Genomic DNA, 23,990 nt, shown 5'->3' with positions numbered 1-23,990 from the left:
AAATACTAGTCATTTGGTGTTATTCTATTCTTCTCTTTTAGGATTCATATACATTGCACTTACTTGTATAGCATTTCGAAGTTGATGCTTTTCTATTCTCCATGGCTTTTTGCATTGAAAATTAAGCAACAGGACAGGTGCAGTGGCTCACGCCTGTAATCCCAGCACTTTGGGAGGCCGAGGGGGGCAGATCATGAGGTCAGGAGATCGAGACCATCCTGGCTAACACGGTGAAACCCCGTCTCCACTAAAAATACAAAAAATTATCTGGGCATGGTGGCGGGCGCCTATAGTCCCAGCTACTCGGAAGTCTGAGGCAGGAGAGTGGCATGAACCGGAGAGGTGGAGCTTGCAGTGAGCCGAGATCATGCCACTGCACTCCAGCCTGGGTGACAGAGCGAGACTCTGTCTCCAAAAAAAACAAACAAAAAAATTAAGCAACAGATTTAAAAAAAAAGAACAAAGGAAAGAGTCATTGGGTTAAAGACCTAAGTAGTGTCATAACTCTGTAATTACATGTCCATAGGAGAATGTATTGAAATACAAAACCACATGTTTTCTTGATGCTTCACGTGCAAATGCTTGTTCTTTCTTTTTATTCCTGGTCGTCTTTCATTAAGTCATAAATGCCCCAAGAATAACCAGTCTGTGTGTGGTATAGAGAGTCTAATAGCCTTTGTATTAAATCTTCTTTGGATTGCAATTATCTAGATGTTTCAGAAAGAACAAGTGGATCCTCTTCAGATGAAATTGCAGCAGGTGAATGGACTTGGCCAGGGATTAATTCAGAGTGCAGGAAAAGACTGTGACGTGCAGGGTTTAGAACATGACATGGAAGAGATCAACACTCGATGGAATACATTGAATAAAAAGGTGAGTGACAATGGGGTAACAAGCGTACTGGAAACAGAAGGCATAGAAAAGAGACATCTGAATCTAAGGTTTCCCGAAACCTGAATGGAAATAAAAATTTAGCAGTTGCAATCTATAATTACTAAAAGAGGTCAGTAGTAATTTAAAAACTACTTTCTCCTTTCTCATGATGAACCTACATATTCATGATACAGGTCGCACTAAAAGAGGTCAGTAGTAATTTGAAAACTACTTTCTCCATTCTCATGATGAACCTACCTGTTCATGATACAGGTCGCACAAAGAATTGCACAGCTACAGGAGGCTTTGTTGCATTGTGGGAAGTTTCAAGATGCCTTGGAGCCATTGCTCAGCTGGTTGGCAGATACCGAGGAGCTCATAGCCAATCAGAAACCTCCATCTGCTGAGTATAAAGTGGTGAAAGCACAGATCCAAGAACAGAAGGTAAGTGAGAATGTTGGGACAGTGAACTGTAACAGCCGTAGGGAGTGGTAGACAACACATTTGCTTATAGTTTAAGAAGCAGTTCAGGAGTTTTAGTAGAATCCTAACCTACTTTGTGTCGTCCTGAAAAGAAAGGCGGAAATTAATTTTCATTATCTTACTTAAATCTACTGGTTTACTGTGGCATATATTAGACTGAATAATTTTACCTGTTCATGTATCCTATTTCAGTGTTCATCCACAATTTTATGTTAAGAGGTTTTTGGTGTTTTCAGGGTCAGCAATATTCTAAATAGTGTTGTATATCATGTACAAAGTTTTATCTATATTTTTTGTTGGTTTAATTTCTATTTTAATGCAGTTTTTTCTTTTTAAAAAAAATTTATCCCAAAGGAAATTTTATTTTTTTCTCAGCTTTATTGGTGTATAGTTGACAAATAAAAATTGTGTATGTTTGGCTGGGCACGGTGGCTCATGCCTGTAATCCTAGCACTTTGGGAGGCCAAGGCAGACGGATCACGAGGTCAGGAGATCTAGACCATCCTGGCTAACATGGTGAAACCCCGTCTCCACTAAAAATACAAAAAATTAGCCAGGCGTGGTGGCGGGCACCTGTAGTCACAGCTACTCTGGAGGCTGAGGCAGGAGAATGGTGTGAACCCGGGAGGTGGAGCTTGCAGTGAGCCGAGATCGAGCCACTGTACTCCAGCCTGGGAGACAGAGTCTCACTTAATGTGAGACTTAATGAGAGTCTCACTCTGTCTCAAAAAAAAAAAAAAAAAATGTTTATAATATACAATGTGATGGTTTGATATACATATACATTTTGAAATATTTACCGTAGTCAAGATAATTAACATATTCATCACTTCAAATGTTAACCATTTTTTAGGGCACTTTTCTCTTGGTTCGAAGGAAGTTCCCTGTTAGTCACATAATGACAGTCACTGCTCCATTAAAAAATTTAAGCATGTGAAAAGTATATGAGTGGTGAGAACTGTGCTATATCTCCTGTTTTTGCCTCAAGGATGAAAAAAACTTCTTTTACTCAATGAAACTTAGGATTTGGCGGGTTGGTTTCTTTTGTAAAAAACAAAAAGTTTTTCTTCCTAGTTCAGATTTCAAAATGATCCTGTGTTACAACTTTTCATTCTCTTTATAATAGTTGCTCCAGCGGCTCCTAGATGATCGAAAGGCCACAGTAGACATGCTTCAAGCAGAAGGAGGCAGAATAGCCCAGTCAGCAGAGCTGGCTGATAGAGAGAAAATCACTGGACAGCTGCAGAGTCTTGAAAGTAGATGGACTGAACTACTCAGTAAGGCAGCAGCCAGGTAAGATCAAAGGAATTTTGAAGAGTGGGTCAGAGGTTTGTTTTGTTCTTCTTCGACTTACTATCACTTGAAGTGCTCTGTAAGTTCTTAGATGATTCATATAGATTTTTGGAAGGTGTTTAATGGCTTTTATTTGAAATGGGATAAGATTTTAGAGGTGATCCTCATAACCAGAATCACACTCAGGAAATGGTCTCCAGCATCTTCATAAATTTCCAAGAGCTGGAAAACTCATTGCTCTGTGTGGTTGTTCTGCTGTAGTATAATCATAGTTCCAAATGACAGACACAGACTCCTACAGTCCAGCCAAGTTATTTTCTGAGTTTTTCAAACAGATTCTCCCCCCTTATATTTATAAATAATGCTTTTGATACTTGGAATTGAAATGTGTCATATTTCTTTTCTATTAGCTTATACTAATATTAGATTTTTTTGCCTTTAGGAGCTAGTCTGTGGTTCTGTTAAATATCTGGGAATTCAAGAGATGCATGAACTTACCTCAATAAATGGTCAAAAAAACAGGCAACAAATCTTCCTCCTTCAAGGAAATATTCCCTTTCTCTTTTCATAGCTATAAGTTATCCTGTGACTTGAGCTTAATAAGTCACATAGATGTCTTTACTTTTATACAGTCCCCAGTTTTAAAATTAAATACCAGCTAATAAGAAATCAATAAGAGAGTTGATCATTTGTTATTGTATCCTTTACATTTCCTAGGTAGCCTATGGCAGTCTTCAAATAATTCCCTCTTCAGTCTTTTTTTTTTTTTTTTTTTTTTGAGACGAAGTCTCGCTCTGTCGCCCAGGCTGGAGTGCGGTGGCGCGATCTCGGCTCACTGCAAGCTCCGCCTCCCAGGTTCACGCCATTGTCCTGCCTCAGCCTCTCCAAGTAGCTGGGACTACAGGCGCCCGCCACCACGCCCGGCTAATTTTTTTTTTTGTATTTTTAGTAGAGACGGGGTTTCACCGTGGTCTCGATCTCCTGACCTCGTGATCCGCCCGCCTCGGCCTCCCAAAGTGCTGGGATTACAAGCGTGAGCCACCGTGCCCAGCCCCCTCTTCAGTCTTTTTATGTCCACCTGCCCATTACTTGCTTATTCCTTACCTGAGTTGCAAAGTATCGTTTGCCTATGTTAGTGGAAGAAGCAAAATGGAAAAAATTTAACTTACTTGTATTTCCAGATTTGTACTGCTTATTTTCTTTTCTCTCTGTCCATTTCCAGTAATGGTACCATTAGCTTTCCAGTTTCCTAGGCTTAAAACCTCGACTCCATTTTTAATTTTTTTTTTTTTTAATTTCTCCTTTGTGCCCACATCTATCAGCATGCTAAATTCTGTTTTACTTTACAGTGTCTTTCCTGTCCATCTGTTTCTCTAATTCCCACTCTCCCCTCAGTTCATGACTTACGAGCTCTCACTAGGTGTATTGAGATAGCTTCTTCACTAATCACTCTACCACTTACCCTCGGGCCTTCCCCTTCCCATCCCCCAGCTGCAGGTGAACCTTTCTGAAATAAGCCTTTAATCATATCTTTTCAAGCTCCGAGACACTTAATTGACTCCCTGTTAAAATAAAACCTTTAGATTATGAGGCTGACGCACTGCCTGCTGTGCTAAGAAGGTGCTTAAAATAAAATCTAAACTCTTTAACCCACCATTCAAAGGCCTCTATTTGACCCTAACCTACCTTCTTAGCTTCTACTATTCTTCTCACTCCTTAATATTATAGCTGAAGTAAACTATATTCTGTTCTTTAATATCTTCTGACAATGTCCTAACCCTGTGTCTTATTTTATGGTGTTATAATACATCTTTCATGAAATGCTTTTGTCCAGCTCTCTCTTCTATAAAACTTACCTTTATTCCTCAAGCATGGAATAACTTTTCCTGCCTTTTCACTGCCATAACTCTTTATCTGTACCTTGTATTACGATCATTATTTTATGTACTTACCTTCCTGGTCCATAAACTCCTTAAAGTCATGGTTTGTTTATCTAATGCATATTTTTATGACTCTTTCCTTCTACTTTACTTGTTTCCATCTGCCTAGCCTAATATAGTTTCTGGGCCAATATTTTAAACAGAAACAAATACCAAGAGTAGATATTTGATGCTTCTAAATTATTTTTAGCTCTTCTCCCTAAAAATACCTTAAATCTTATTACAATAAATTCTTCAAATTTTCAGATTCCAAAATCAAATGAGTAAGAAAGACATAAAAATTAGAGGCAATTTTTAAAAAATGAAATTCAAGTTTAATAATAATTTTTAGTATTGTATGTTTTAGTTGCATTACTTGAAGATATATTTTGAAGGCTGGCATAAACAAACTAGGAAAGAAAGTTTTAGACTTAGATTGTCACTTAAAAAATATGTTTTTCTTTATATTCAAACATAATTGAATTTCCAGTAATCAAAATGCCAACTTTTTTTATTTAAACCACTTCTTATTAAAATAACTTTGGCAGGGCATAACTAGCATAGGACCTGGCATAAATTAGGTCTTCAGTAAAGGTTTGCTGAACTTAAGTGCATCATATACTCCCAGGCCTCTTCAAATGCCGTATCTTAGTCTGTTTTTAGTAATTCAAAGACAACATTATGACCTTTCATTAGTAATCTGCATGCTAATACAGTTCTGTGGTTGTTTTCTTGTCAGGCTATCTCCAATATCCAGACTTCCTCCTCCCTTTGTAATTTGCTGCTTTTATTTTATAGAGTAAAACAAACCACAGGTACTTTGAAAAGTACGTCTCTTAGCACCTCTATGGTCTCAGTGACAATCGTATCCCAGGAAAAGCCAAGCTTAGTTATGGATCTTATATTAAATAAGAGTTAAGATTCCAAGTGAGCTGTAAAGTCTATAGTTTCTTTTGTGTTTTTTTTGGGGGGGGTGGTGGGGGGCGGTGCTTTTTGTGTTGGCAAATTCAGCCAGCATGAGGTTTTTTGTTTGTTTCTTTTTTGTTTTTTTTTGCCTTAAATCTGGATTCAAAGTTATGTTCTGGGGCTTGAAATTACCAGAAGCCTGACTGAATTTTGGAGAGTTGGGGAGAGAGTTCTAGTTCATAGGCAATATACAGTCTTTACTCTTCAGATATCTTCACTCACAAATGAAGGTAGTAGTGACAGAGCGAATGAAAACAGACAACTTTTTGCCTCCTTTAAACCTTATTTTGGTCACATGTTCAGGTGATATATATGCTACATTCTGTTTTGATTTGTGTCATATAAGGAGAACATTAGAAGATTTGATTCTACTGTTGCTATTCACCAGGTGATTGGACAAATCTTCCTTTAAGCCTTCTGAGTGAACTTTCTCTTTTATAATAGGGGGATAATTATTCTTTTATAATGGGGGATAATTATTCTGTCCACTTTACAAGGTTATGAGAGAATGAGAATAAGGTTAATGGTGTGAAATCCTTTAAAACATCGAAATGCTACATAATGTGTGTTCTGTTTACTATTGGTATTTAAACTGTACCTGGAAAAGACTATTCTTTTACTGAGTATAGTACTATTACCAGTTTTAATGTGACTTTTTTCCTGAGCAGCTTGTTCTATATATTTGTGTAGGCAAAAACAGCTGGAAGACATCCTGATTCTGGCCAAACAGTTCCATGAGACAGCTGAGCCTATTTCTGACTTCTTATCTGTCACAGAGAAAAAGCTTGCTAACTCAGAACCTGTTGGCACTCAGACTGCCAAAATACAACAGCAGATCATTCGGCACAAGGTAAGGAGTAGTTACAGTAAATGAAAACAGAAAACCGGAATTAGAAATCCTAGAAATGAGTAAACTGCCTGCAGCATTCTAGAGGATGTGTGTTTTGTGGGTTTAACTTAAAATATGGTCAGATTATTAATTGGAAAAGTCACATTCTTGAAATACAAATAGAAATTGACTGATAGGCTACCACCGGAATAAACAGCCTTTGTTCCCAATTTTTATATTATTTTTGCCCTTCAGTTGGTGAGTTTTTTAATTGTTTAATTTGTTGTATCATTTGTTATTCATCATTTTGTGTTTACTTTTCATTTATTTTGTTTCTGTTATTCATTTTTTCCATCTGGATTTCCAGGCTCTGGAAGAAGACATAGAAAACCATGCAACAGATGTGCACCAGGCAGTCAAAATTGGGCAGTCCCTCTCCTCCCTGACATCTCCTGCAGAACAGGGTGTGCTGTCAGAAAAGATAGACTCATTGCAGGCCCGATACAGTGAAATTCAAGACCGCTGTTGTCGGAAGGCAACCCTACTTGACCAAGCTCTGTCTAATGCTAGGCTGTTTGGGGAGGATGAGGTGGAGGTGCTCAACTGGCTGGCTGAGGTTGAGGACAAGCTCAGTTCAGTGTTCGTAAAGGATTTCAAACAGGATGTCCTGCACAGACAGCATGCTGACCACCTGGTATTCATGTTTCCATTTTTATTGGTTATGTTATTCTGTTATTTTGTTATTTTGATTCATGTTTCTCTTCATTTATTTTTTTTCTTCATTACAAACACTTCAACTTTATTTTATACACAAGTGCATAGTTAGTGGACTTGATGCTGACTGCTAATCTGTTTTTGGATGAGTCCATGGAAATACTTATATTTAACAAGTTGAATCAGTAATTCTAGAAGATGGTACAGGGTATAGTCAGGGGCCATCTGAACTCCACCTCATGATTTACTTACATTATTAGCTGATGGGTCACTAAGATTCTATTTGAGCAGTTTTATGAAAGATAATGTACTTTAACAAAACCAGATCTATCTGTGTAGTGCCCAGGATTTGATCATACAGTTAGAACTTTTAGGATATTTCTGGATTTGTTCAAATTCCAGGGATTCTGTGTCATCTTAATAGAAGAGTTTGCCTTTTTCATTTCATTTTTATGAAATCTGTTTGGGAGTAGTAAAAATAGGTAATTTTTCTAATAGTCTGATTCTTTTGCTTCGTTAACTTTAAACATGAAGAGAGTTTTTAACCAGGATTCTGATTTAAGTCAGTCTGTTCTTACTGAATTTCTTCTCTTGAACTTTCTGTTTATTCCTTATTTTGGACACAGTAGACAATTTTGCTGAATTTCACTTCTGCCTTTCTTGGGTTCAGGTTTGGTACCAATAGATTGGTAAAGCTGATGTAATTCTAAGTTTTTCTCATCCAGCACATAGGAAAGCTTGCCTATAGGTATCTGATTTAATTATTTTGAATAGTCAGTGGGCTAACCAAGGAGAAGATGAGGGGATCAAATATCTGATGTTTAAATTAAACTAGTATTAATCTCTTTACTTTAAATTTGGTCTCTTAAAGGTCTCACATTTTGTTTCGTTTGTAGTGCCACAGTTTTAGGATTAATGATATTCTTTCCTTTCAGGCTTTAAATGAAGAAATTGTTAATAGAAAGAAGAATGTAGATCAAGCTATTAAAAATGGTCAGGCTCTTCTAAAACAAACCACAGGTACTTTGAAAAGTGTGTCTCTTAGCACCCCTATGGTCTCAAAGACAATCATGTACCCAAGGAAAGGAGTTCCCTGCCTTAGCCTCTTCTTTATGTATATGTCGGAAGCTTAGTATTCACTGATTGTATTCCCTACTGTGCTCCAGAAGGTTGTTTCCTGCTAAATCTTTTGAAAACTAAAAAGTTGTCTCACATCTGGTTATAGATGATGATTTCTCCTCTCCTTCAGTATCTTGAATGCCAGCATCCACTGAAAGGTTCTGGGAACATCTAGAAACACTTGACGCTGAACTCAGATTTTAATAATTCAGAAGTGGCTTCTTTTATCCAGTGGAAAGTTTATTTCCCATTTGCCCTTAGTATGGGATAGGTGAAATCACTACCACAGAGAGAGAGAGAGAGAGCGTCTATGAAATTAAAGCTCTGATTTGAAGAAAGGGGATCAGAGACTCCTCATTCCTAGATCTCTTAAATATGAGTAATTGTGTGCTATCTTCCATAGGTGAGGAGGTGTTACTTATCCAGGAAAAACTAGATGGAATAAAGACTCGTTACGCAGACATCACAGTTACTAGCTCCAAGGCCCTCAGAACTTTAGAGCAAGCCCGGCAACTGGCCACCAAGTTCCAGTCTACTTATGAGGAACTGACCGGGTGGCTGAGGGAGGTGGAGGAGGAGCTGGCAGCCAGTGGAGGACAGTCTCCCACAGGGGAGCAGATACCCCAGTTTCAGCAAAGACAGAAGGTGAGCTGTTATTTTACCGTAAAAGGAAAAAAAGGCTTCCTCTTTGTCAGAATCCTTAAGTTTTATCAACCTTTACCTTAACTAAAAATGTGTGCCCCCCTTTCTTGTTTACTCATGGACAGTAAGAGTTGACATAAAGACATATATGTTACACATATATTATGAAGAAGAAAGAAGTTGAATCAAGTTTGCTTTGTAACATTTTAACCTCTATTATTTATTCTCTAAAGAGTGCTTCATGGTTTTATTTGATTTCTCTGCAGGATCTAGTATAGTTCTAGATGCATAGAAATATTGTATAGGTACTTGTTAGGTTAAATACTGAGCCTTTGGTTAAAGCATTATTTATCATTTCTGTTGAAGTAAGGAGATGAAAGAAGTATTAGTTGTTTTACCCAGAGACAGTCTGGCTCAAAAAGTCTTACAGACAGTTCTAAGCAAGCAACAATGAAGTCTAAAGTCAGGCTTCAGAATGATTGAAAAATCTGAGATGAGAAAAAAATAACTGAAGGAAGGAGGTCAGAGTCCTGCTGGGATGTGTGGTAGAGATAGCACTTTCCACCCAGCACAGTTGCTGATGTGCTTTATTTAGCAAAGTATGGCCTGAAAACTCTTTTCCCTCCTTAGGAATTAAAGAAGGAGGTCATGGAGCACAGGCTGGTGTTGGACACAGTGAATGAGGTGAGCCGTGCTCTCTTAGAGCTGGTGCCCTGGAGAGCCAGAGAAGGGCTGGATAAACTTGTGTCCGACGCTAACGAGCAGTACAAACTAGTCAGTGACACTATTGGACAAAGGGTGGATGAAATTGATGCTGCTATTCAGAGATCACAACAGGTAATGTTTATAATACGTCTGCATTAATATTTTAGACAGTATTGATGTGTGAGATACAGTACTATGACCCCCATAAGTACAGACTCAGAAATAAGAATGAGCTCAAGCTAAATCTAGTGGAATAAATATGTTTCATTGATGGGAAATGATTGGGTAGAAGTTTGTGAGGATGGATCCAGGATTTGACCAAAATACTTGACCCCTTTGAGTAGAGAAGCACTTGGAGAAGAGTCTACATGAGGCCTTTTGTTAGCTAATGCCCTGCTAAGAAGGCTGATGGTGATGGGAGTAGATGAAAAGGTCCAAATGCACCACAATCTTAGTTTGACATAATTAACTCTCTTAGCATTAGATGGAAGAGGGGAAGGAATCAAGAACTATAATTACTATCAAATATGCAAACCAAAATAGCAGAGCTATCTAAAATAGAACCTTCTCAGTAAACACAGGTGTCATATTTCCATTGATCTTTTTTCCTTCCTGCTTTCTGGAAAAAAGTCATTTGTTCTTTTATGTAGCTGGATACACACCTCTTAATGTGCCGTAGTACAAAAAATAAGTTAATATAACTCCTTAGGATCATAGTGATGAACGTATGCTTTTTGAACCACACAGAAATTTGCTCTGAGTCCAGGTATATCCCCAGTGTGTCTTTAGAGTTATCCCTAATCTTGGCCAGATATTTCAATATGAAATTTATTGTGCTTAGGAGAAGCGTATTTTAAATATAAGTGTATATTGGCCAAGTTGAAGAAGAAGAGATAAAAGACTGGAGAGGTCAGGCATAAGAGACTGGGCTCACACCTGTAGTCCCAGCACTTTGGGAGGCTAAGGCAGGAGAATCCCTTGAGGCCAAGAGTTCAAGACCAGCCTGGGCAACATAACAAGACACCATCTCTACAGAAATATTTAAAAGTTAGCCGAGCATGGTGGCAATTGCCTGTGTAGTCCTAGCTATTAGAGAGGCTGAGGTGGAAGGATCACTTACGCCTAGGAGTTAGAGGCTGCAGTGAGCTATGATTGTGCTACTGCACTCCAGCCTGGGCAACAGAATCAGACCCTGTCTCTGAGGGGGCAGGGAAGGATGGAGGATTGGGAAGCCCTCATGAAATAACAGTCACGTAGAACATGTTCTTGGTTTTCGTTATTACATAACCATTTAAAAATGTGTTGTTCTTTTGGGTCTTATGCTGCTTCAGCTAAGCGGGCACTTCCAAGTTAACTTGACTCAGCTGTCTACTGCCATATTAGGTTTATATTTAAACATCTGACTAAACCTACTACTGTTCCATGTCTGGGTAGGAAAGAGCAATGGCAGGAAGAGTGTAGTCTCATAAAAATACTGATTAGAGGCATATTTCTTTTGAAGGGGATTGATATCTGTTATTTCCAGCTGTAGAAACTGAGTTCTGTAACTTATTTTAAAGAAATTGAAATATGGTCAGTTCTAACTTGTTTGTATCTTGATTTGTGATTTTATGAAATTCTTTCCAGTTTTGACTCTACTTCGTGAGATACAAACTGTATTACTGAAAATCCAGGCCTTGCTGTGTTGAATAAATTACAGTTCTGAGGAGACTTGGCTGTATATAATTTGTTTATTTTTCTTTTATACGTCTATTAGTATGAGCAAGCTGCTGATGCAGAACTAGCTTGGGTTGCTGAAACAAAACGGAAACTGATGGCTCTGGGTCCAATTCGCCTGGAACAGGACCAGACCACAGCTCAGCTTCAGGTACAGAAGGTACGTGCCCACTCTTTCCTGAGGTAATAGAATCATCAGTAACTTAGAGTGACTAGGAGAGTTTCTGATTATCCCATGTCAAGTGGAATAATTTAGTGGCATGATGGTAAATAGAAATTAATTTTCTATGTACTTGGTTGAGATGAGGAAGAATTTTTTTTTTGCTTTGTGAGAAAGGAAAAATAGGCCCATTAATCCATAATTAGCAATTTCCTTGGTAGAAATTTTTGTAAGCTACTAAAAAGATAAGCTAGAGAAGATGTTGGATAGGCAAAGTGTCAAACTGTATAAGAACAGTTTTTGATGTGGCTTTTTCATAGATTTTGTCTTAACCTTCAGTAATAGCAGGAAAAGGGTCTTTTTACTTCTTGACTTAACTACAGTTTACTTTTCAAAGGCTTTCTCCATTGACATTATTCGACACAAAGATTCAATGGATGAACTCTTCAGTCACCGTAGTGAAATCTTTGGCACATGTGGGGAAGAGCAGAAAACTGTATTACAGGTGAATTACATTTATTTATTTGCCATATTGTTCCTGTTTTGATCATGGTGAATTAGAAGCACAATTGTGAAATGATGGTTTAAGGCTTTTTCCCTCCTGGACTTTTCTTATGATTGTTATTAAAGTCCAGCTTGATGTTCTGGGGAATTCAGAATCTTAACCCTGTGTCCACAAATGTTTAAAACAGCCATCCTATATAATGTGAAATATATTGCAAATCCATCTTCTTTATAACAGGGGAATTGCTACTTATCCTCACTCCACAGGGAGCAAGCTTTGAGTTACTTTTCAAGGTATTTATGGTAGTTTTCTTCAGAACCGTACGCAGATATTAATTCCTTCATTATATCCTTCTGAAAGGTTACACCTAGTTTTAAAAGGATTGGTCAAGATAGTTTGTAGACAAGTTTTTTCATTTTGTTTTGTTTTGTTTTATAAAGGATATGTTTAAGCACAGTTTCCTCAAAAAAATAGTCATAAACTGACTGAGCTACTCATCCTAAACATTTGAAGCATAAATGGCAGGTTTCTGGAGACTTTTTTTTAATCAGAAGAAAAATGACAGGCAAAACTTGATAGGCAAGGATTCCATCGTAGCCCTTTAGATGTTCAGTTTTAAACTGATCCATTATAATAATGGTATATTGGCCAGGCACGGTGGCTCACGCCTGTAATCCCAGCACATTGGGAGGCCAAGGTGGGCGGATTACCTGAGGTCAGGAGTTCGAGACCAGCCTGGCCAACATGGAGAAACCCTGTCTCTACTAAAAATACAAAAATTAGCTGGATGTGGCAGCAGGAACCTGTAATCCCAGCTACTTGGGAAGCTGAGGCAGGAGAATCCCTTGAACCCAAGAGGCGGAGGTTACAGTGAGCCGAGATCACGCCAGTGCACTCCCACCTAGGTGACAGAGTGAGACTCCGTCTCAAAAACATATATAATAATAATAATGCTATATCTAAGGTTGTGTATCATTACTGAAAGGTTAATTTTGCTGTGTTTTTCTTATACTATTTTACTGCCTTTTAAACTTTTATCTTTTAAAAATTATAGAAATAAAATATATGTATGATAGGAAAATTAGAAAATTTCAGGTAAGTATGAAGAAGAAAATAAAAATCACTTGTAATCTTTATTGATACTTTAAAATAATTTATTTGTGTATTTAGACTTTTTAATGTATATATACCTACTTTTTTTCTTAAGAGTTTATAATAGTAATACTCATCCTTTTTTTTTTTTTTTTTTACTCACATAGGAAAAGACAGAGTCTCTAATACAGCAATATGAAGCCATTAGCCTACTCAATTCAGAGCGTTATGCCCGCCTAGAGCGGGCCCAGGTCTTAGTAAACCAGTTTTGGGAAACTTATGAAGAGCTCAGCCCCTGGATTGAGGAAACTCGGGCACTAATAGCACAGTTACCCCCTCCAGCCATTGATCATGAGCAGCTCAGGCAGCAACAAGAGGAAATGAGGGTAAGGAGCATGCCAAGTTTCATTTTATTGCTCTAAAATGGTCTCTATAATTTATTTAAAAACAACATTTGTTAGTGTCTATAGGTGCAAGTTCTGTGTTACGAAGTTAATTCTTGATCAGTTAGAATTCCTTTCATAATATATAATCTGAATTATTTCCTTTGTTGTTTAATATCAATTGATTAAACACTAAGATTATAGAGATGTCGAGAACCTTAGAATGACAGAGCTAAAGAAAGAACTCACTAAAAAGCAATGGAATTTAAAATATTTCCGGGGATAATAGGGTGTTGTTACATTCAAGGTGTGGTTGGATGATACGTTCTACTTAGGCACCAGCTGGAGTGAAAGCCATGAGGTAATGTGAGAAAACATTTGCTCTGTGTAGTTAATGACACTTTAAAATGTTTATTTCTGGTTTATGGCTTGTGCTTATTGCTATTCCTATAAGTGGAAGGATATAAACTGGACGTAGCCAGCAGTAAAGTCAAGGAGTGGTTAGATTGCCAAAAATGTTGCTATTCATAGCTTATCCAGCTTGGTATCTCAGTCTGGGGAGGTAGACAATTATTAAACCATGTAGAGTAAAATAGAGTACATAGAAGTACTTATGATTACAGAAGAGTATGGAGTAGACTTGTATGACACAGGTGGTAGGGGAAGAGAAGAGAGGATGTTTCCAGGAAGGCTGCTAGAGTGATGAGACATCAGAACTGACTTTCAAAAATTAAGAGAATTGGGTAGTGTCAGAACCTAAGACTTAGGTGTTTTTCTGTTCCCGCACAAATGGTGAGATGCTGGGCCTTGCTGATTTTTAACAATTTTGTTTGTTCCTCTTAAAGTTGATATTAGCTCTGATCAAAGTATCTAAGTAAGTAAACTGGTATAAAAGTACTCATTATGGTTTAATTCTGTTTTTACCTAGCAATTAAGGGAATCTATTGCTGAACACAAACCTCATATTGACAAACTACTAAAGATAGGCCCACAACTAAAGGAATTAAACCCCGAGGAAGGGGAAATGGTGGAAGAAAAATACCAGAAAGCAGAAAACATGTATGCCCAAATAAAGGAGGAGGTGCGCCAGCGAGCCCTGGCTCTGGATGAGGCCGTGTCCCAGTCCACGCAGGTATGTGTGTGTCTGACACTCATAACCTTGAACTGTCTGCTCTTCTAAACAAGAGGTCTCTGTATCAGGTATGTCTTTGTGCTCAGGAATGTCCAGACCAGCATGTTAATATGTGATCGGTAGATAGAACAGAAAGCTTAGCCTATCTCCATTTTTATTCCAAGGAACATTGGCATACTGACATTCTAAGGAGAGTGAAATGAGTCTTGGCTGGTATATATTGTCTGTTGATGGTTTCTCTGAAAACTTTATGTTGTGATGATCCTTTAGCAGATGATTTTGGATAAATTTACCTTGCAGATTCAAAAGCAGTGACTGCCTCAAAAAAGTACTTATTGAACCTGTTACTTTTTTGCTTTAGAGCAACAGCACATTAGTTTTCTTAAGCAACCAGCTAACTCATAGTTTAAGATGCTTGAGTAGGGAGTAGTAAGAGCCAAAGAGAAGTATAAACCAGCAGAGGGATTTAAAGCATGTAACTACATACTTTCAACTAATATATTACTCTTAGTGGTACTGTTGTCATGTCTGGGTATTTTATTCCTATGTTTAGTCAATATTCTTGGTTAATATTTGTACTTACTCAAGTTTCTCCCCCCACCTTCCGTCCCATCTCTCACTCACATTGTGGAATGTGTTACTTTGTGTTGTTGCTGCCTGCTCCTGTCTTCCCCACATCGTCACATTTCATTGTTGTGTTGACCGCGCCCACCATTACAGATTACAGAGGTAAGGTACCCATCCCCATTGGGACTAGGGTGTTCTTATAATGCTGAAAATTGAGGTCATTACCTATAAGGGAATTTCCCTTAACTTTAGTGGAATAAATTTAATTAGTGCAGTTTATTATGCCAGTTTCATTTGGGGTGGAACCTAGAAGTGGAGAGTGATGGGAAGTGATTTTGTTAAGGAATCCCACCATGTTTTTTCTACAGGACATTTGAAATTGATAAACCTTTCTTTAACTAAAACCAGAGTTGGTTTGAGATAGATTTTTCTTAGGAGGCATGCTTATCTGTTTTGCTCTTTTCTCCCCTCTCTGCATCAAATTTTAATGAGAACTTTTCAGTTGTAGTCATGTTATTCAAAGTACCAGAAAAGTGGGAAGGTAATAATTCTTTAAGAATAAGGTTAGATTTGGTCTTCCTTAATTACCTTCCATTATTCCAACATTTTTTCTCTCTTATTGTTCCATAAGGTGGGTCGTTAAATTGCATGCCATGATACTTTTAAACTACAAGTCGTGTAGCATATTAAGTTTCCCATCCATTTACACAGCTGGTGGAGGGCATCTAACTTGTTGGTCTAGTCTGTTGCATGCAACTGTCATCTCAGATGTTGACATACTGACTCTCAGCAGTTTCATAATCTTGTCCCTTTTTTGTTACATTAGTTGGAATAGGAGAAATATTGTGGCAGCACTAAAGATTTGAATTGGTTTCTAGTATATTCATATATTTAGATTCTTAAAATAAACATTGGCTTTTTTTTCCCTAATGGGCCAGCTCTGTATATGCCCAAAACAGTTTTGTTGTTGTTGTTTTTCTTTTTCGTTTTTTTTTTCTTTTAAGACAGAGTCTTACTCTGTCGCCCAGGCTGGAGTGCAGTAGTGCTGTCTCAGCTCACTGCAACCTCTGCCTCTTGGGTTCAAATGATTGTCGTGCCTCAGCCTCCCTAGTAGCTGGGACTACAAGCACGCACCACCACGCCCGGCTAATTTTTCGTATTTTTAGTAGGGACGGCGTTTCACCATGTTGGCCAGGGTGGTCTTGAACTCCTGACCTCAGGTGATCCACACACTTCAGCCTCCCAAAGTGCTGGGATTACAGGTGTGAGCCATCACCCCTGGCCCAAAACAGTTTCTTAACCAAACTCAACACTTAACAGCCATTGGGCTAGACTGAGCACAGGTTATCCTAAACAGTAGTAGGATAATATCTTGTCCTTATTCCCTAACACTTCTCCAAGAAGAGTGATGAGGTATGCTGTGATGGTAATGTTCCAACATTTGTTTAGTTTCATGATAAAATTGAGCCTATGTTGGAGACACTGGAGAATCTTTCCTCTCGCCTGCGTATGCCACCACTGATCCCTGCTGAAGTAGACAAGATCAGAGAGTGCATCAGTGACAATAAGAGTGCCACTGTGGAGCTAGAAAAACTGCAGCCATCCTTTGAGGCCTTGAAGTACCGTGGAGAGGAGCTCATTGGACGATCTCAGGGAGCAGACAAGGATCTGGCTGCAAAAGGTGCTTGATGACTGTCATTATTTTAAAAAATCAACAGAATAAATTCTAGGCTGTGGTTATCTTCAGCATCCCACTAGATTTATTTATTTCTTTGAATGTAAAGGCAGTCCCCAGTAATGAGTATTCCAGAAAGTCATTGGAAAATCATTTGGAATTCAGAACACATTTCCCCATTGAAACAAGGTTACAATTGGTAGTTAGATTCCCAGGCCAGGAAACAAAAGCTCCTTTAACCCCTAACGTGAGTAAACTACAGTATCAATAGTGGGTAGAACATAGCTACCTTTTGTAACACTTTCCATGGGAAACATACAAGTTTAACACAGAACACTGGAAACAAGAGTTCTCATCTTAGCCCTTTTGTAAGTTAGGGGTTTTGTATCTTAGCACTACCTTTATAGTAGATGATAGCCCATTTCTGGATTACTTCTGTGATCCCTGTATGTGGGAGACCAATGTAAGAGGAAAACGCTGGTATAGAAATAATGGGCCAGGGCCGGCCGCAGTGGCCCAGCACTTTGGGAGGCTGAGGTGGGCAGATCACTTGAGGCCAGGAGTTCGAGACCAGCCTGGCCAACATAGTGAAATTTTGTAAAAATACAAAAATTAGCTGGGCGTGGTGGCATGCGCCTGTAATCCCAGCTATTCAGGAGGCTGAGGCAGGAGAATTGCTTGAACCCGGGAGGCAGAGGTTGCAGTGAGCCAAGATTGCACCATTGCACTCCAGCCTGAGTGACGGTGAAATTCCCTCTCTAAAAAACAAAAGAAATAATAGGCTGAGTGCGGTGGCTCATGTTGATAAGCCAAGCACTTTGGGAGGCCGAGGCGGGTGGATCACCTGAGGTTAGGAGTTCGAGACCAGCCTGGCCAACATGGTGAAACCCCGACTCTACCAAAAATACAAAAATTAGCTGGGCATGGTGGCACATGCCTGTTATCCTAGCTGCTTGGGAGGCTGAGGCAGGAGAATCTCTGGAACCTGGGAGGCGGAGGTTGCAGTGAGCCAGGATTGCGCCACTGCACTCCAGCCTGGGCAACAAGAGCAAGACTCTGTCTCCAAAAAAAAGAAAAAGAAAGAAATAATAGTAAAACTAAAATAGAAAATTATCCTTTAGTTATAAATGCTTAGCATTTTTAAAAAAAATAGTTTCATTGAAAAGGTCAGAGTTACATGGAATTTCTGAATAGACCTATTTCAGGCTCTTAGGAAAGTCATATTCATATCTCTTTTATTAACCTCCTCAGAAATCCAGGATAAATTGGATCAAATGGTATTCTTCTGGGAGGACATCAAAGCTCGGGCTGAAGAGCGAGAAATCAAATTTCTTGATGTCCTTGAATTAGCAGAGAAGTTCTGGTATGACATGGCAGCTCTCCTGACCACCATCAAAGACACCCAGGATATTGTCCATGACTTGGAAAGCCCAGGCATTGATCCTTCCATCATCAAACAACAGGTTGAAGCTGCTGAGGTAAGAAGGAAACAAAACCCTTTTTCTTAGGTGTCTGTCCTCTAGAAAAAGCACTTTATCAAATCAAAGTGAGGTATGTTAACTGCTTAGCCAGGCTGAGTACCTTAAAGGTTTTTGTTTTTGTTTTTCACTCTTGTCCCCAAGGCTGGAGTGCAATGGCATGATCTCAACTCACTGCAACCTCCGCCTCCCACGTTCAAGCGGTTCTCCTGCCTCAGCCTCCTGAATAGCTGGGATTACAGGCATGTGCCACCATGCCTGGCTAATTTTTGTATTTTTAGTAGAGACAGGGTTTCCCTGTGTTGACCAGGGTGGTTCTGAACTCCTGACCTCAGGTGATCCACCCACCTCGGCCTCCCAAAGTGCTGGGATATCAGGTGTGAGCCACTGCTCCAGGCCTAAAATTTCTTTTTAAGTGAGACATTCTCCAATTGAAAAAAAACCCTGCTCATTATATTACATTCCTTAAATGTAGAAAAATAGATGGTAGAAAATAAAAATCAATTTTGGACTCATCTAGAGATAACAGTTGTTACTTTGATATACTTTTTTTCTAGTTTTTGGCACTATTTTTCGTTTATGTTCTATAGAGATGAGGTTTCACCATGTTGCCCAGGCTTGTCCTGAACTCCTGGGCTCGAGCAATCCTCCAGCCTCGGCCTCCCAAAGTCCTGGGATTACAGGTGTGAGACACTGTACCTGGCCCAGGAGTCTATTTTTTACTAACAACATTTCTTACCTCATATTGTCCATTTAGCATAAGGCAAGCCTATCTTGATATTATTTCCCTAATTTCTTACTTTTATTCCAGCTATTTTTTCATAGAGAAATTCTTTCCCTCCCCACCTTGGGTCAATACCAATACATGAGCCAATTTTTAGGATCTGGCACAGAGTTTTTTCAAGATCATAGACCCCAGCACTTCTGTTATACTCTATTGTCAGCACTTACATTTGTGACTTGTACTGTGTTATTTTACCCTTGATATGTTTCTCTGTAATAGACTTCTAGCTGTTGATTATAATTTCTTTGGAGGCAGGAGGGGGTGAACCTTTGGTAAATTATTGAAGCTCACCATACCTTTTCTATACTATTTTACATATACATATACCTATATGTAATATATATTTTGTATATATGAAAAATAACCACATAGAGTCTGAAGCTTTAGTGTCCATATAAGTGAAATTGACAGTTATGTTGCACATCTGCTGTTGATGGGGTATAAATCACATTTGCAAAGTTTGGTAAGGTCTGTTCTGTTTTCTGTTTTGGCTTATATTCTATTCGTTTACATGTAGACTATTAAGGAAGAGACAGATGGTCTGCATGAAGAGCTGGAGTTTATTCGGATCCTTGGAGCAGATTTGATTTTTGCCTGCGGAGAAACTGAGAAGCCTGAAGTGAGGAAGAGCATTGACGAGGTGTGGAGAAATGGATGAGGCACTTAGTTAGAACATTAGTGGGCCCAGACTGAAGAGTGGTATTGATTGAAGAATCTGATTGAATGTTTTTCCCCTAGATGAATAATGCTTGGGAGAACTTAAACAAAACATGGAAAGAGAGGCTAGAAAAACTTGAGGATGCTATGCAAGCTGCTGTGCAGTATCAGGACACTCTTCAGGTGAGAGGCCAGGAGGTGACCACCAAGGAAATACAGATTCTGTTTTTTGCCATTTTTGTCATTTTTGGAATTAAGCACAAAAGTGGATCACCTTCACAGGACTGCAGACCTAAGATAGTGCTGTTTCCACAAATCTAGCCAAAGTTCCCCACCTGTAGTGGAAAAAGTAGCGACATCTGTCTGAATTCTTACTCTTCCTGCCATTTTTATCATTGCCTGCTCATCATAGATTCATTTAGCTACGTTGTGAAGCTGGCCTTATTGTGAAAGGTCATTGCTTGCCAGAGGTTCCAAACCCAGGTTATCTTCAAGCACAGTTTGGCACAGTTGCTTCAGAACATCATGAGCTTGCTAGCTGGGATTGAGAAATCTTCACTTTTATTCAAATTTAGTATTTCCAAATTGTAGTTTATTTTGAACATTATCTTGATAATGTTGGCTCCATTATTAAATCACCATATTATTAATAAAGATCATTATTCTTTGTCTGTGCCCCTTACCTAAAATCACAAACAGCACAAGGTGCTTTGATTGATTCATGTCTTCTTATGTTAGCAGGGATAATGCTAATTCTCTCCCCAAATCTTCTGGTTGTTTTTGACTGTTTACTTGTCTTTTGTTCTAGGCTATGTTTGACTGGCTAGATAACACTGTGATTAAACTCTGCACCATGCCTCCTGTTGGCACTGACCTCAATACTGTTAAAGATCAGTTAAATGAAATGAAGGTTTGTATCTGGGTATGGCTTTTGAAGAAGAATTGTTTTATTTTAGTTTTTAAAGGCTTGATTTGATGTTAACATTGAGTGTGTTTTTGACAGGAGTTCAAAGTAGAAGTTTACCAACAGCAAATTGAGATGGAGAAGCTTAATCACCAGGGTGAACTGATGTTAAAGAAAGCAACTGATGAGACGGACAGAGACATTATACGAGAACCACTGACAGAACTCAAACACCTCTGGGAGAACCTGGGTGAGAAAATTGCCCACCGACAGGTAAGGCAGGTGGTAGATGACGTCAGTGAACTACTCTCTGCTCTTTTCTAATTTCCTAATGAATGTTCCCTTTCTGTCTTTTCCTGAGTAGCACAAACTAGAAGGGGCTCTGTTGGCCCTTGGTCAGTTCCAGCATGCCTTAGAGGAACTAATGAGTTGGCTGACTCATACTGAAGAGTTGTTAGATGCTCAGAGACCAATAAGTGGAGACCCAAAAGTCATTGAAGTTGAGCTTGCAAAACACCATGTAAGTATTTTCGTTTTTTCATCTCTAACCCTATTGATTTGAGACCAGATGTTGCCACCAGAAGCCTTTGAATGTTGTGTATACCTTAGAGAACCAAGTTAGATGATATCCATAGAGATAAATTATGTTGTTTAACATTTTTTAGGTCCTAAAAAATGATGTTTTGGCTCATCAAGCCACAGTGGAAACAGTCAACAAAGCTGGCAATGAGCTTCTTGAATCCAGTGCTGGAGATGATGCCAGCAGCTTAAGGAGCCGTTTGGAAACCATGAACCAATGCTGGGAGTCAGTGTTACAGAAAACAGAGGAGAGGGAGCAGCAGCTTCAGTCAACTCTGCAGCAGGTACATGTGACATCCAAGTAAGGTAGGGAAGAGTTATACAGATAACAGAAAGCTTATCTAAGAGAGATCAATTTGAAAAGCAAAGAATCCCTTATGTCTTGAGGGGAAGGTTAATACTGTGCTGTAACTTATCTGGAAAGAACAGCTTTTGATTGGGTAGTTCTTTTCTGAATTCATTTGTAGCTCAGTCTCTTTATTCACTATTCAAAGTTAGTAGATCTTCACTATAACAGATTCCTTTTTTTCTTGGATCAAGTCAGGTCTCTCCCTATTCAACAGTACCTTAATCATATAGTCAATTCATCTGATCATATCAGGCATTTATAATATGTTATAGTGAGGTCTGAAGGATTCTGCTAGATTCTAGCGACAGTATTGGCCCCATGCTAATCTAGCAACAGAACAGCTTTGCCAGAGAGCAGCCGAAAATTTCCTTCCTCAAGATAAACTCCTCATATCATTTGGAAAGTTAACTTTTAAAGCTGAGAATTGACTACTGACATGGTTGATATATCTTTTTCTCAAAAGGCCCAGGGCTTCCACAGTGAAATTGAAGATTTCCTCTTGGAACTTACTAGAATGGAGAGCCAGCTTTCTGCATCTAAGCCCACAGGAGGACTTCCTGAAACTGCTAGGGAGCAGCTTGATACACATATGGTAATAGCAATTTTTTGGAATTGAGCATAAGCATCCCATATTCAATAGCTCCTTTCCAAGTTCACAGTCATAATTAATATGTATCTGGAAATCTACAAAGTAGTGCATTTTTATCAAAAATATAGTATAACCTTTGGGGATTGCTGCCTGTTACAGGCTTCTAATACCTTACAGTAGGCAACAGTAGTGACAGGGAAGGTCAGCTGGAAATTTTGAGTTAATCAGCTTTATTGACACACACATACTGACTTGAAGATGACAGCATCAAGAAGACAAATATATAACACAGATGTGTTTTTACTTAAGAAGGAAACTACTTAATGGGGGTTTAGGGAAATCAAATAGTTACCGACAGTATTTCAAGAACGCATGCTAGAACAAAAAGCAACATAATTCCTAGGCAAATTTTTCATGAAAAGGGGAAATAGATTATTGGAGTCTTTTGTAGGATCTCTAATCCTTAAAAAATGTTTTTCTTGGCCGGGCGCAGTGGCTCACGCCTGTAATCCCAGCACTTTGGGAGGCCAAGGTGGGCGGGTCATGAGGTCAGAAGATCAAGACCATCCTGGCTAACACGGTGAAACTCCGTCTCTACTAAAAATACAAAAAATTAGCCAGGCGTGGTGGCGGGCACCTGTAGTCCCAGCTACTCAGGAGGCTGAGCAGGAGAATGGTGTGAACCCAGGAGGCGGAGCTTGCAGTGAGCCGAGATTGCGCCACTGCACTCCAGCCTGGGTGACAGAGTGATACTCCATCTCAAAAAAAAAAAAAAAAAAAGTTTTTCTTCTATGGGTGATAAAATTATTTTAATATTTTAATTTGTCACTTGTTATTTAGTAAAATATGTTAATATTTACATTTTAATACAAATGAATTCTAAGTAATTAGTATTTAGTTATTACAATTAATTTTATTATTAAGTATAGTGGATTTCATTCCCTTATGGCTCAGCACTTGAACTGAATCCAAAAGAATGGCTTTTAAGATGAGCCCTTCCTGGACTTTCCCAGACTCTGCTACAGAATCTATATATAGGTGTCTTCCAGAGAATTTGTATAATTGATATCTTTCCTGCCTTTTCTTGTAGGAACTCTATTCCCAGCTGAAAGCCAAGGAAGAGACTTATAATCAACTACTTGACAAGGGCAGACTCATGCTTCTAAGCCGTGACGACTCTGGGTCTGGCTCCAAGACAGAACAGAGCGTAGCACTTTTGGAGCAGAAGTGGCATGTGGTCAGCAGTAAGATGGAAGAAAGAAAGGTACAGTGTATGATCCCCATGTTTGAGTAATTTGCTGAGTGATTGCATGTATAATTGCCATCTTATTTATATGAAGATTTTTTGAAGACCAGGGTATTGTAACAGAAGTTGCAGAACTGATTCCATCTGTGTTGAGTTGCAATGATGGTATAAGTTTCTGTTGTCATTTGCTTTTATAATTATTCATTCCTTACCTGTTAAGATATTACTGCCATTATCACTTTGTGATGGGCTTTATGTCCCATATTAATCACCGATTTGTGTTCTACTTAAAAACAAGGTTTTGCTGGAGTTGGTGTCTTGGGGTTGAGAGATTGGGGACAGGGCATGTAGGGACTATGACTAATAATTCCCCACAAGGAATTTGGTTCCTAATGTAAATGTAGTACGCAAGGAACTTTACTAGAAATCAGGAGAGAAGTAAATTATATGACCTCTTCCCACTCATCCTCAAAAATCAAATTCTCTTCTCTACAAAATAATGAAAGATGATTAGGGATCAAGGTGTTTGCCCAAAAAGATTATTTTTTATGAGTACAGAGTTTCACTGTATTTTTTGCTGATCAGATCAAGTATGAAATATATATATATACACACAAACCTGTTGACCACA

General features: G+C 38.7%; 1 protein-coding gene across 26 annotated transcripts in view; it reads left to right on the top strand.

Annotated features, from left to right (window-relative positions):
- The window catches only part of MACF1 (microtubule actin crosslinking factor 1), a 408,649-nt gene that overhangs the window by 342,728 nt on the left and 41,931 nt on the right, over positions 1-23,990 (top strand). For 23 of the 26 annotated variants that reach the window (XM_055255176.2, XM_055255175.2, XM_055255173.2 and 20 more), the window contains 22 exons: positions 712-873; positions 1,147-1,317; positions 2,483-2,649; positions 6,225-6,384; positions 6,731-7,057; positions 8,013-8,097; positions 8,600-8,841; positions 9,469-9,675; positions 11,300-11,419; positions 11,817-11,924; positions 13,184-13,402; positions 14,328-14,531; positions 16,548-16,779; positions 18,025-18,251; positions 19,553-19,675; positions 19,774-19,875; positions 20,501-20,602; positions 20,696-20,869; positions 20,961-21,116; positions 21,262-21,459; positions 21,988-22,116; positions 23,204-23,377. In XM_055255176.2, the coding sequence (XP_055111151.1) occupies positions 712-873; positions 1,147-1,317; positions 2,483-2,649; positions 6,225-6,384; positions 6,731-7,057; positions 8,013-8,097; positions 8,600-8,841; positions 9,469-9,675; positions 11,300-11,419; positions 11,817-11,924; positions 13,184-13,402; positions 14,328-14,531; positions 16,548-16,779; positions 18,025-18,251; positions 19,553-19,675; positions 19,774-19,875; positions 20,501-20,602; positions 20,696-20,869; positions 20,961-21,116; positions 21,262-21,459; positions 21,988-22,116; positions 23,204-23,377 (3,789 nt within the window). Of the gene's footprint in view, positions 1-711; positions 874-1,146; positions 1,318-2,482; positions 2,650-6,224; positions 6,385-6,730; positions 7,058-8,012; positions 8,098-8,599; positions 8,842-9,468; positions 9,676-11,299; positions 11,420-11,816; positions 11,925-13,183; positions 13,403-14,327; positions 14,532-15,251; positions 15,261-16,547; positions 16,780-18,024; positions 18,252-19,552; positions 19,676-19,773; positions 19,876-20,500; positions 20,603-20,695; positions 20,870-20,960; positions 21,117-21,261; positions 21,460-21,987; positions 22,117-23,203; positions 23,378-23,990 lie in introns of all 26 variants that reach the window. The other 3 variants (XM_055255184.2, XM_055255185.2, XM_055255174.2) reach the window with 3 other exon arrangements.

Source organism: Symphalangus syndactylus, chromosome 12, assembly GCF_028878055.3.
Source record: "Symphalangus syndactylus isolate Jambi chromosome 12, NHGRI_mSymSyn1-v2.1_pri, whole genome shotgun sequence".
NCBI lineage: Eukaryota > Metazoa > Chordata > Mammalia > Primates > Hylobatidae > Symphalangus > Symphalangus syndactylus.
This window is presented reverse-complemented; position numbering and strand designations above follow the sequence as displayed.